Here is a 13,672-nt window from a genome sequence, read left to right as displayed (position 1 = left end):
AGTAGAGACAATGTGTTTCTCTTTTAGTCTGTGAAAGCTTCTGTAAGGTGGGCCATGGTTAGACCCTCACTAACCCATTACATTATATTACAGTAGTAATTTAAACCATAAAATAAGATGGTCTGAATGGGGAAAAAAACTTGCAGGTGTGTGAATACAGGAGTGGGCTGCATCATAAACTCTCTTAGGAAAATGATGAAAGGCCTATGTGCTCATCCTCTCTGGGCTCAATGGAAAATATCTGAGAATTACACTGAATTGTCAGTGCAGGTGTCATTACTCCACAGATCTTCTGTTACCAACACTTCACCGGTGATAACAGAAAAGTGCCTCCTTGCTTTCCTCCTGAGCAATCTCCCTCAATCATAGTAATACTGTCATAGAAAAGAAGACGACACATCCGCTGTCTAAAAGCAACAATTATTGAATACCCATCAAGAGAGAAAAGAGCCTTGTTTCCAAAATCAAATCCAAGTGTATGTTTGGGTAGATTTATGTAAGCACAGATGTTTTACGGGAGCTTGTTGGTTTTTTTCCTAATGCAAATTAATATTTCTGCTCGTTCAGTGCATATAACATATTTTCCTGCATAGATGTAATAGGTGTCACAATGGGCTGTTAATTATGGACACAAGTCAGAGATTCTTGAGCTTAACCAGATGCCATAATAAATTTACAATTTGAGATTAGCAACTGTGAGCAAAGCAGAATGCTCAGATTGAGTGAGACTTGCTCTGATCTCCCAAAGGGGATTGTTGTTTTTTTTTTTTTTCTTATTTAGGTTCCTCCAACTTTTAATCTTAATGGCAAAAGAGTACAATTTCATCAGGGAAAATCATTGTTTATTCTGTTCCAGGCTCAGCGGTGGGTGCACATGTTTCCCCCTAACAACAGCCATGTGAGTGTAGATAGTATATCCCCATTTCACACGTGGGGTAGAAGAAACACAGTTCAGGCCACAGCCAGTGACAGAACAGTGGGTCTCCTGACTTTGCAGTCTGTGTAAAGTTGATCAGCGAAGTGTCATTTCCTGTGGGAAGACTTTCCAGAACCTCTCCTCTGTTCCCTCTATGAACCTCTGTCATAGCACTGATCCAGTGCTGCTGACAGTACTTGCCAATGTGTCTGCTTCCTTCATGAGACAGTGAGCTTTCCAAATGCTGGGTCCTGGGTCTCATTCCCCATGCATCTTGCCGAGTGCCAGCCATATATCGGATGAGGCTTAATAAATACGGAGGAATATGTGATTTCATGGATGATTGACTGCAACATTTGAAAAGTGAATGATCTGGAAATGTGTGATGTTTGGACTGTAAACGTCACCTCAATTTAAAATTCCAGAGTATGTTCATTGAAGTTTAGTGTGGTTAGCTCAGGAGGATGTGGTATGTTTTTCTCATAGGGAGGAATGTGTGCACCTTGGTGCTAAGGCTGTGGTTTGAGAACTGTAGACTAGCATACAAGGGGGGGTTTTGTTGGGCTTAAAGATGGGAATGCTTGTTGGCTGAGTGTAATGAGAGAGAAGATAAGTCTTATAGAAGGCAGTGTGGTTGGAGATGAGAGTCTTCCCACTTTCCATCTCCAGTTGGGAGGGAAAGGGGAGGGCATGAGAGGTGTAGGAGTGGGAGAAAGGAGAGCTCACGTTAGAGCTTTTCTCTTCAGTAAGTTTGGAGAGAAGAATATCTTCTGAAGAGCAGGAGAAATGGATTAGAGATGGGAGAAAAAGAATAAGTTTAGAGCAGACTCTTTGGGAACGCGGGGCCTGATACACTAACGGATTAAAGGATTCTGGAGCAGTTTTAGAGGTTCACCTGTGCTTGAAAAATTAAGTTGCCAAACTACAATAATCAGCTTGGTTTTTGACATTTTCCCATATTACATCTTCCCATAGTACTTGAAGTAGAAACAAAAAAAGTAGATAGCAGGGTTTACTTGCGTTGAGGGGATGGACAAGGAGCAAGAAATCTTAAGTTTGTGGGTACTTCTTGATCTACTTTGAATATTTATTTGCTCACTCTATTTTAAATTATTTGTCACTCCAGCAGTCCATTGATAGGAATTGTTTTTGGTTCTGGATCATTTTTCTAACCAAAATGCTGCCTCCTAAATTTGGAGCCCCACCTCCCGATAAGAGTTGGTTGACTGTTTCTCTGTGGCTCTAGTGGTAATGGCCTTAGTAGAAACTATAGGGATGAGTTACATCTGTCAAGGGAAGTTCTGACTTAGTGGATGTCTAACATGTGCCAGGCACACATTAGAGATTAAACAGTCAATACACAGTCATGATCCTTGCTCTCGTGGAGTTGATACTAGTCAAGAACTGAGGTGAGTCTTCATATAGGGTAAGCCCAGGAGGACCTCATATTCTGGGACTAAAATGCATTTATTTAAGTGGGACCAAAATTTTATAGTAAAAATGGGGGGTTTTTAGAATTTTTATCTAGAAAAAAATGAAACAAACTTTGAAAATAAATTCATTTTGACAAAATCTAGCTTTTATTCCAACAACACATTAATTCTTAGAATGAGTCAAGCGGGTTTTTTGTCAGGGGGGTATGAGTTTTCAGACATAATAACACTTCATGTTTGACTTTCATAGCATAATCATAAAAGGAGTTATTTTTCCAAAAGTTTTTGAGGACGTCATCAATCTCCCCAAGGCCTCTCTTAACCCTTTGATATTGAATTCATTTTCTTTTGATGTGCCACCATCCTTGTTTTTCTTGATTTTTCTCTTCGTCTCTTGTTACCTGGTATAATGCTGCCAGGTCTTCATTTATCAGTCACTTTGCCTTAGCTCTGTGCTGTTGTCCAGCATCTCTAACAAGGGCTTCATGAAATCCTGCATCCTTTGCAAAGGTTGTATGTTTATTTGCATTTTTAAAAAAATAAATTTATTTATTTATTATTTATTTATATTTTTGGCTGTGTTGGGTCTTTGTTGCGGTGCACGGGCTTCTCATTGTCGTGGCTTTTCTTGTTGTGCAGCACAGGCTCTAGGCACACGGGCTTCAATAGTTGTGGCACACGGGCTCAGTAGTTGTGGCTCGTGGGTTCTAGAGCGCAGTCTCAGTAGCTGGGGCGCACAGGCTTAGTTGCTCCACGGAATGTGGGATCTTCCCGGGCCAGGGCTCGAACCTGTGTCCCCTGCATTGGCAGGAGGATTCTTAACCACTGCGCCACCAGGGAAGTCCTTTATTTGCATTTTACTGTAGACATTTGACTAACGAGACACTGACAGAGGAGTAGGTATAGATGCTAGTCAAACCGGAAGGGCTAAGTGGGGACTTAACTGGTTTAAGCGGTCATATCATTTGTGAGTATCTTCCTCTTATAACAGGTTGTAATTTCCTGTCTGCTCTGGTGACTGCGGGGCATGATGAATTCCTATACAGAGTCCTGGAGGAACCTCTGAAGCAGACACCAGGAATGTTAGGCAGAGAGGGACAGGAAGAGTATTCCAGGCCCAGGGTTGGGTGTCTCTGTATACATCAGTTACATTAGTTAGATGGTGTGTATCTTTTTGTAGAAGAGGAAACTGAGTCTTTGAGAGATTGCTTCCCTGAGGTGTCACAGCTACTAAGTATCAGAACTGAGATTCATACAAGGTTATTTGACTCAAGTCTGTGTTCTCCCGATGTCCCATGCTGCTCTGCTTGTTTAAATTTGGGGGGTGGGGGTTGGTAATATGCCAAGTAGCCTTAACCAAGGGATGCTTTGTCATCCAGTGAATCTTGGCAAAATCTGCTGGCAGGAAGTAAGAAAAGAAGGGATACCTCTCTTAGAGTACCTGCAATGGAGTTTTAAGAGCTTCTCAGACAGTGGAAATCACAAAGAAAAATTGAAAGACTGTATTGCATGTCACTCTTCTTAGCTTTAAACTCATCATTCCAAACATGAGTAGATGCACATCTGCGGCAAGCCCTCAGGGAGGTACTATTTCATTATATCTTCTAATGTAATGGTGTAATGAGTGTTTAAATGTTAAACTTTTTATTATAAAGTACTTTTTCATTTCTCTTTCATACTACAGCCAGAGCATTTTGTTGATCTTTTTCAAATTACGTGTATAACTAGATCATATATATATATATATATATTTTTTTTTTTTTGGCTTTGTTGGGTCTTCATTGCTGCGCACAGGCTTTCTCTAGTCATGGCGAGCGGAGGCTACTATTCCTTGTGGACTTCTCATTGTGGTGGCTTCTCTTGTTGTGGAGCACAGGCTCTAGGCACGCGGGCTTCAGTAGTTGTGGCATGCGGGCTTCAGTAGTTGTGGCTCACGGGCTCTAGAGTGCAGGCCCAGTAGTTGTGGCGCACAGGCTTAGTTGCTCCTTGGCATGTGGGATCTTCCCAGACCAGGGACCAAACCTGTGTCCCCTGCATTGGCAGGCGGATTCTCAACCACTGCGCCACCAGGGAAGCCCATAACTAGATCATATTATCGAAGTTTTTCTTTTTAGGGTAGCAAAGTGGACAGTGGTTCTGGTAAGGCTGAGATGACCCACTGGGCTATGGTGAGGGGGCGATCATCACTTTCTGCCTGGCTTTAAATACTCATCTTCAGAATGTTACCTCTCTTTAGCTGGCCCTTTGGTTCCCCACCGATTCCAGAATAAAAGGGAGGCCCGTGGGTTTGGCATATGAGAGCCCCTCCAGAGCCTGGCCCTTCTGCCCCCTGCCTCATCTTTGTCCTCCTGCAGCCTGCACACCCTGCTCTCTGGCTATTCCAACTGCACCAGTGGTTTGTGCCTACAAGCCCTTGCTCATGAGTTTTCCCTGCCTCTAATGCTCTTTATCCCCACCCATTCCAACCTTCTTCCCTTAGGCAGAGAGCAACCTCTTTCAAGACTTAGCTGAAGCCCAACCTTCTCTCTGTGATGCATATTGACTCCCACTCACAGTTGCAACCAGCTCTTCTCTCCATTGCGTGCCCCTCCCTATAGCCATGGTTTTAAATTTTTTATTTTCCCAACTCATGTCATTATTCTGTATACTCTAGTTGGTCTACTGTTTATTTATTTATTTGGCTGCGCTGGGTCTTAGTTGTGGCACATGGGATCTTCTTTGCGGCATGTGGGATTTTATTTTATTTTTTTGCAGCATGCGGGATCTTTGTTGTGGCACGTGGGATCTAGTTCCCTGACCAGGGATCGAACGCAGGCCCCCTGCATTGGGAGTGCAGAGTCTTAACCACCAGGGAAGTCCCTGCTTACGGTAGTTTTTATGGAAGAAGACACTCTTTAGATTCTCTCCTCCCCATTTTATTTTAATTTTGAAACAATAAAAAACATACAGAAAAGTTGTGAGTATAATACAAATGCCCCATTTGGGAGATGTTGCCAAAATAATACCCAGTAACCCTCAAATACTTTAGTATGTGTTAAAAAAGATTTTTTTTTTTACATAGCTACATTACAATCATCAAAATCAGAAAATTAGTATTAATTTTGATGCAGTACTACCATGTAATACTTGGACCTTCCATTTGTGTGTGTGTGTGTAAGTGTGAGTGTATATTAAAGATATAGTTCAGAATCACATGTTGCATTTTGTTGTCATGTCTCTTTAGTCTTCTTATTCTGAAATAACTCCTCAATGTTTCCTAGACTTTTATGAACTTGACATTTAGGCTATTAATTTGTAAAAGGTTCTTCAGTTTGGGTTTATCTGATGTTTCCTCAGGAATTAAGTTCTACTCTGTGGCAGGAATATAATAGTATTCTGCGTTCTTTTCATTGCATTCTTCCAGGTGGTACACTATTTCAATTCGTCCCACTGCTTGATTGAGGACATGTCTCCCAGGATTCTCCATTCTTTTTCCCTTTGTAATTAAGAAGTATACTAGGAATATCCTCATCCTATCCTTACCAAACTTTTAATTTGCTTATTTATTCCAGCATAGACTCATGATTTCCTATTTTAGTTATTATTAAATGATCTCTATCATTATTTGTTTTGATGCTCAAATTTGATGTCACAGATTTGGTCAGTAGGAACCCATCCATACTAGCTTTTGTGTCCCATTGGTATGTCCTAAGCATATGTTGAGCACTGCCTTTTTTCTAGCACAAGGTATTTCCCAGCCCTGGCCCTGGAATCAGACATTTCTTCCAGGAGCCCTGGTTCCTTCTAGTGGAGAATGGTACTTAGAAGCCAGGATTTGGGCATTAAGTGTGCTTATTATAATTGGGATGTCTGTGCCAGGCCCTTCAGTGGCTAGAGCTAGAGAATATATGTATCTGTGTATGTATCTGTAATATCTGTAATAATGTACATACATACATTTGTATTTGTATTTCTTTTATCTCTCTCTCTCCATGATTTCACATAGTTACATCTAATTCCAGTTCAGTGTGGTAGGGTTCATTCTTATTTTCTCCCTATCCATATTTGTAACTCTCTTCTCTAATAGTAATAAGCTTGGTTTTCATTATATATTTACTTACTTGATCAGTCTTGATCTATTCCCCCGTGTGTAACCAATCTCCCTCTGTTGTAGCCCCCCTCCTCTGTGGCTGCCGTCCTCACCCCATTTGAACTCTGACATCGTAGGCAAGGCAGTCACTGCTGTCTCCTCCTGCCATAGACATCGTTCTCAACTGCTTGGACTCTGCCTGGCCATCCTTCATGGAAGCCCTCCTGTCCACTTAGGCTCTGGCATCCCACACTGGACTGCCTTCCAGATGCTCTTTTTTAAACCTCTTGGGTTCTAATACTAGTCTAGTCAACTTCTTTCTACTGACATAGATGCTTTCGTTACCCAGTGCCAGGCCTTTCCCCTACTTATACATCCTTCTTACCCCTTTTGAGTTCTGACACTCCAAGCCAGGCCACCTCCTGTATAGACCCCCTCCTTATCCTCCTGGAGCCCTGACTTTTCCTTACCAGGGAACCCTCCTCACCCCACTTGGGCTCCAAAACTCTGTGCCAGTTTGTTCCATCTGGGGGATATCATCCTCTCCATGCTTGTGCTGTGACATCCTGCTCACGACTACTCTTCTCCCAGGTGGTCACCTTTCTCAACTTGGTCCGCTTCTGCCACCATTGCACCCCAACTCTCTGTCTCTGTCTCTGTCTCTTTCTCTCTCTGTCTCTCTGTCTCTCTCTCTCTCTCACACACACACACACACACACCCCTCTACCTTGCTTGGGCTCATTTAATGGCTTTGAACTGAACTATTAGCAAGTGAAGTGGGAGAGCTTTTTAAAATTTGTAATGGTTTTCTATTTTAGTACTTAAGACACTGGAGTGGAATCCCATCATATACACACTATTCCAGGTCACTCATACATGTGTGGGAATGATTATACTGAAAGTCCATTCAGTGGAGTGAGATTAGAAAAGTGAGTCATCTATCTACTCTCTGTTGGACTCAGTTCCTAAGTTCACCTGGAGGGTAAGCAGCTCACCAAGCTGACAGATTTGAACAGAGACAGTTTTCATTCAATAGGTCCCCCAAACTTGGGTCATCTGCTTTGTTTCTATACAAACCAAGTCTGCTGTACATTGGAGTCATCTTAAGGGCATTTTTACAGGTGATTTTGACTGTGAGCCATTTGACTCTATGTGCAATCTCTGGGACCTGCCCCTGCACTTCTCACAAAGGCTTGTGATAGCCCACATTAGTGAGGTCATGTGTGTAGGAATCCTTGAGTGCTGCCTGAACTGTTCTCAAGTTTAAGAATTTGTATTGCCTCACACAAAACAAAAGCCCCTTCATTTGACTGTCAGGTCAGGGAGTAAGGACAGACCCTGGGACAAAGTTACCTGACCCATGATTTGGCAAGAGAAGCTTGGATCAAGGCCGGTGCCTGGGAAGCAGACTTTTCCCATTTTGGCTTTTTCCCATCAAGGCTCTGCTGATTGGGTCATGATAATGCTCCCTTTAATTTAATAATTTGATCCAAAAGCCTACACTAAATAAAACACTTGGGAAAGAGTTCCAGCTCCACCACCTAAACTATTACTCCTTGTTGTATATGTCTTTTTCCCACGTAGGACCGTGGCCTTCTTAAGTGCAGGGACCCTTTGTGACTGGGATTTTTGGCCCCAGCCTTGGACTGAGCCCACCACATATTGATGCTCTGCATTGCAAACTCGAGCAGTTGCATTAAGGTAGCAAGTTGAGCAGGCGCCGAGATGTTTGGAACTCCTTTAGCTGTCCCGGGAGGAGCAGCGTAATGGAGTGTTTGTTTCCTGTCTCTGGATTGGGAAGTGGTGTTTACTCCATGCTGACAGACAAGTACAGAATGGAGTGGAGGGTCTCCATATCCTCACCTGCACCCTTGCAGGCAGCGTGAAGCTGTTGTGTCCGCACTAATGAAGCAGTACAGGAAACGCCACTGGATAAAGTTCAGCTGTGAACCCTGGCCTCCCAACAGGGGAAAAGAGGGATCCTTTGAAGAAGACAGCTGGGTTTTGGTTTCAAGACCTTAACACTGCCATCACTAGATATTCATCTGTCAGTGCACAGGGGACAACATGTGGGGAACAGTTGTGTCCAGTCAGGCTGAAGGAAGAAAGAGATGGCTGATTTCCAGGGTAACTGCAAAACCTCCCATGGCTGAGGGTTCTGCTTAGCGTAGCCAAAAAGAATCGATTTGGTGAGGTCGAGGCTGAGTGTGAGAACCTGGGCACAGTCTGCTGTGGGCTGGGTGGCCGTACCATGTCAACCTCCTGCATCCTCACCGCCCGGGAGGACGCGGAGGTGTGAGGTTCCGGGCCCAAACTATGTTGGTCAGTTGAACCTAGTGGGCAAAACTGCTTCCTGTATACCACAGTCCTAAGTTATCAGAGAAGACAGCCTGTCCCAAGTCACTTGATCAGGACTTACTAAAATAACTTCAGCTTTTCTCTCATTTGCTTGAAGCCATGGTTTCCTTACAAGAAAATATTTTCTCTTCTTGCTTCCCCTCGTCCCCTTCCTGCTGGATTTAACTAGTGGTATTTTTTTCTTTCAGGGAAAAAAAAAAAGATATTTGTAATCCTTGGTTGAATTTGTTTACTACCAGCCCTCTAATCTGGGCAGGAGTTTTCTTCTGAGGGGATTTATTGTTCCTTCTATAATGGCTTTTAACTCAGCTGAGGTTTATTTTAACAGAATAGGAAGGGAGAAACTTATCTCCTCCCTAATCCCTCTTGAATGTTTACGTTACTCTGCCAAAGTAAATGCTGTGTAAAGTGGCAGCAGTCATTTGCTCTGTAATAATCAATATGCAGCTGCCAGAGCTGATTGAAACATATTAACATAAGTGATAATACTGTCATAGAAGTGAAAAGTTAAGTTGCTTATCAGTATATTGTGATAAGCTACTTAAATTTTACAGTAGCATGTGCTGGCTTCAGACAGACGTTAATGACAGAGAACTGTGCGCTTTATCTGTCCTCTCTATTGCCTCTCACTTCATTTATTACCCTCAACGATACAGCTGGTAATCTGTCCAGGGCGCTGATTTCCCTCTGCTTGGCAGGATGGAGTCAGTGCTCCACTCTATCAGTAACGGATGCCGTTAGCGCAGCGGGGCAGATGTGAGCAGGACAGCAAGCGCTTGGCATGACGCTCTTCCCACATGAGTATTTGATATTGCTTTGGAAAAGTTTCTTATGGAGAACAAAGCCATTTAAATTTTAAGTGAAAAAACTTCTTGGGAGTAGGGGTATGTTTCAACAATAATTCTATAGCAACAATGCACCTTCGTTGTTAGTCTTTGTTTGGTTTTGTTTGTTCTATCAACACTGAGCACTGAGGGTCTGCCAGGCTCCATGCTTGGTCCTGGGAAGACAAAGTAAAGAAAGATGTGATCCTTCCTCTTCGTCATGCTCAGTCTGCTGGGAAGACAGACACGCCATTGAGTGCCACGTGGTGTGTGGACTGTTATAACAGGAGTTTGCACGTGACAGGGCAGCACAGAAAAAAGGGAATTAGGGCATGAGAGGCGGGGATGGGGAGGGGGTGGGGGACTGTTAGGAGGATGAGTAGAAATCAGCTAGACTAGATCATGAAGGTCAGAGGGAGAAAAGTGCCAAGTGTATGCAGTGCAAGCTCAGGCAGGCTTGAGGATGCCTGGACATTCCTCGGAGTGTGGCTGCAATGAGAGGAATATGCATGTGGGGCTGCAGGGCAAGGACAGCCGGAGACACAGTCAAGGACCTGACAGAGGAGCCTTGAACACTGTCCTAAGAAGTCCTGTAGTGATGGGGCACCACTGCAGGAATTTAATCCAACGTGCTACTTAGATTCACATTTTAGAAAGACCATTGTATGAGCCACACAGAGGGTGGAGTAAGGTCAGGACCAGGCTGTCATCAGAGTTAAGGGACATGATGGTCAGAACCCGGTGGAGGGCAGGGTGGGGTGCAGAGTTAGAGCTCTTTCTTCAGTAAGTACAGGGAAGGGTGCATTGTAATAGAAGGTTTGATGAGTGGTTTCAGGCTCATGGGGCCTTTGGGACACCTTGCACATGGCAGCAGTGGAAGTGCTGTATGTGTGTGTGGCTGTGTGTGTCCAATCATGAGAAACTTGAACAGAAGCTTTCCTGGAAGGGGTGGGTGTGAGGCCTGGGGGGCTATTCAGAGATGGTTCCTGATTGCAGAGTCTGCTTTGAATTTCTTCCCTGTGAACCTGTTCTAGCTCTGAGGCATGGGAATAATTTATAATGGACATTCAATCTTCTGCCTTACACAGGCAATTTTTTAAAATCTCAGAAATAACTAGCATTTTACCAGTCTGCGTTTCCAGCACAGCCTATGACAGGAAGGCTCTTCACAATGTAGAGAGAAACCGAAATGTACCGTCTTGAATTAGCTCCTGGTTAAAGTTTTTGACCTGCGTACTAATATTCCATGTGTTTCCTCTTCTTCCCCCAGCTATCTCCCCTGGTTCGAAGTATTTTATAAGCTGCTTAACATCTTGGCAGATTACACGACAAAAGGACAGGTATTTGCCTTTTATTTTATTCTTTTTAACAAGTAAACTTTAACTTTCATGCCTTGTATTTCACTAAAACATTTACTAAAAAAGTAATGCATTCCCGTTACAGAAAGTTTGGGAAATTCAGAAAGCAGTAGGAAGGAAGAGAAAAATCACTCCTAATATGTGTCCCTACCCCACCCTCTCCCCCCCAAATAAATATTGCTAGCATTTTGGGATGTTTTCTTCCTTTACTTTTTGAATTAAATAAATAATAAATAGACCCTTAGCATTCAGAGTTAATAGTCACCATCTTACATTCCCAAGCAGCTCTACAAGTTCATCGTATGTATTAAATAATAATTTTGCTGAGGCATAAATTTGAATTGCTGGGATTTGTGAGTAAAACACTTAACTGGCAAGTGACCTAACCAGCTGTCCCAGTTCCCATTTCAGTAGGGCTTTCTTGTGCTTTTACAGTAATTTTTTTTAGGGTCTGAAAATCACTTTAAAAGTTCAGCTCTACCTCACTGTACTTTTGGAAGAAATGGTATGTTGAAGTATCCTCCATGGGCGTCAAGGGGCAACTGGATATGTATTTAGACTTCTGACGCCCACAGTTTTTAGGTACCGTAATAATAGAAGCATTTCCCCCATGCTAATAAAAACATTGTAAATCTTTTTCACGGCTGCATGTCATGTACCATGTACCTTGGTTTACTGAGACATTTCCCTATTACTGGAAAATTTCATTATTTGGGATTTTTTTTCACTATTATAAGTATAGCTATTAGCATCTTTGAGCATAAACATTTTCTTCATTTTGGAATGTTTCCTTAAGAAGAGAATCTCAGATGGGCCATTTTAAGGTTAGTGGACATAAACATTTCAAAAACATTTGCCAAACTGCTTTCCAAAAGAATTGTACTGTTTTCTTAAAAGATAGATACCCTTTACTGGCAAAGTACAAGAGTGCCTGGGTCACCATACTCTCACCAGTATCATTTGTTGAACTCACTGTGCTCTTGACAAGTGAACAGTTCTCATTGTTTTAATTGCATTTCTTTGATTATTAGTAAGTTGAATATTTGTCCATATATCTAACTTCTTATATTTTCCTTTTTTGTAAATGGCCTAAGATTTTTAATTAAAGAGATATATTATTATTAAATGTTAAAGAATTTTTTTCATCATATTTTCTACAGAACATTAGTTCTAAGAAATGCTCCATTCAAAAAGGGTTACCATAGTTGAGTGATATTGGGGTCAGGGTAAGGGAAAGCTGTTTCTCATTTTTGTCTCCTTAAGATTCATGTAATATAGGCTCTGAAAAGTCCTACAGTGGAGAAATCTGTGTAACCCAAATATTCCCAACTTATTTGGCCCCATATGCTTTCAATTCCATGACAAGTATTAACATTCTGAGACGCCAGTGTTTCCTGGAACACATTTTGGGAAATGCTATTTTTGGAGAAAAGGTGGAAATTGTGTGAATAATGGATAAATCTTTAAGTTAGATTTACTTACTGGCAAATGTATTCCAGAGACCACAGTAAATGGAAGGAATAACTAATAGAAATGGCTCCCTAGATCACTACACTCATTCTGAAAGGATGCTTAGGTATCAGGGAATTCTGTCCTAAAAGAAGTGATGTACTCTTTGATGAATGAGTTAAGAGGCCACCTTGGATCTGTTCACTGATTGCTGATTCACAGTTCACTTTTGTCAAACATTCAGTTTTTCATTCAAAATTGAAAGGGGTCTTTAGTAAATAAAATTATATAGCATGTAGGCTCTTAACAGTCTTAGAATTGGAAGTTAACTCACATTTTTTTTCTCCCATATATAAGCTCCAGTCAGTTAAAAAAAAAAAACCAAAAACTTACTAGACTTTGGAAAACATGTCTTGGGATAAAGGAAAGATTGGGTAGGTACAAACTATGCATAGGGGAGATAGGATTATTACCCTGTAAAATTGGTGTATCCATCCTCTGCGCTGTTGCCCCAGATAAGGACCCTGCCTCTTGGAGTGTTAAAGACTGAGATCAGTGATGTGTTTTAGTGAAGTCTGTTTCCCTTATACAAAGGACTCTTTTTATTAAATTTCTTCTGGTTAAAGGAATTATGACACAGATGATAGGTAGTCTGCCTACAACTGGCTTAATTGTTTGCAAGGTGTGGGTTATCAGATTAGAACATGAGGAAAGAGCTTCCATTAAAAAAAACAGAATCCCTTCCCCAAGTCCAGAAGTCATTGGGAAAGTTGGGCAGGGTAGGTAGGCTTCAGCTGGAGGCGTGGGGAGTGACCATGATGGCTCAGCATGGAGTGCCTGAGCCTAAGCTACATTATAAGAGTGTCTGTTTAATTCATTGACACAACAGGGTTATCAGGCCCTGAATAGGGCAATGATGGCATCCCTGTGGAAGGGATGGCAGAGGGTGAGGAGGGCATCTAAGCCAGAGAGCAACCTGGCTGAGGGCGTTGGAGGCTGAGGAGTGAGGCATTTATTTATGTGGAACAGTGGTGACAGTGGCTTGGCATCATCTGGGCACCAGATATCAGAACTTCAATGGGATCTAGAGGAGCCACGTGGGAAAGAGGACAGCAGCAGTGGCCCAGCACTAGGGTGTTGGAGCCTGGGGTGAGGAGGGCTTTTGTTATTGGTGGGAGGTCTGAGGGAGGGAGGCAGACATTGGTGGCCTAGCATTGGATGTCAGTGTTCGAGCAGGGCAAGGAGGGCATCTAGATGGAGAGGGA

At 42.5% G+C, this 13,672-nt stretch overlaps 1 protein-coding gene across 10 annotated transcripts in view; it reads left to right on the top strand.

Moving 5' to 3' along the window:
- DENND1A (DENN domain containing 1A) overlaps positions 1-13,672 on the top strand; it is a 535,076-nt gene that overhangs the window by 245,586 nt on the left and 275,818 nt on the right. For all 10 annotated transcript variants that reach the window (XM_036855233.1, XM_036855234.1, XM_036855231.1 and 7 more), the window contains one exon: positions 10,871-10,940. In XM_036855233.1, coding sequence (XP_036711128.1) covers positions 10,871-10,940 — 70 coding nt within the window. The remainder of the gene's footprint in view (positions 1-10,870; positions 10,941-13,672) is intronic.

The sequence above is a fragment of the Balaenoptera musculus genome, chromosome 6 (assembly GCF_009873245.2).
Source record: "Balaenoptera musculus isolate JJ_BM4_2016_0621 chromosome 6, mBalMus1.pri.v3, whole genome shotgun sequence".
Taxonomy (NCBI): domain Eukaryota; kingdom Metazoa; phylum Chordata; class Mammalia; order Artiodactyla; family Balaenopteridae; genus Balaenoptera; species Balaenoptera musculus.
This window is presented reverse-complemented; position numbering and strand designations above follow the sequence as displayed.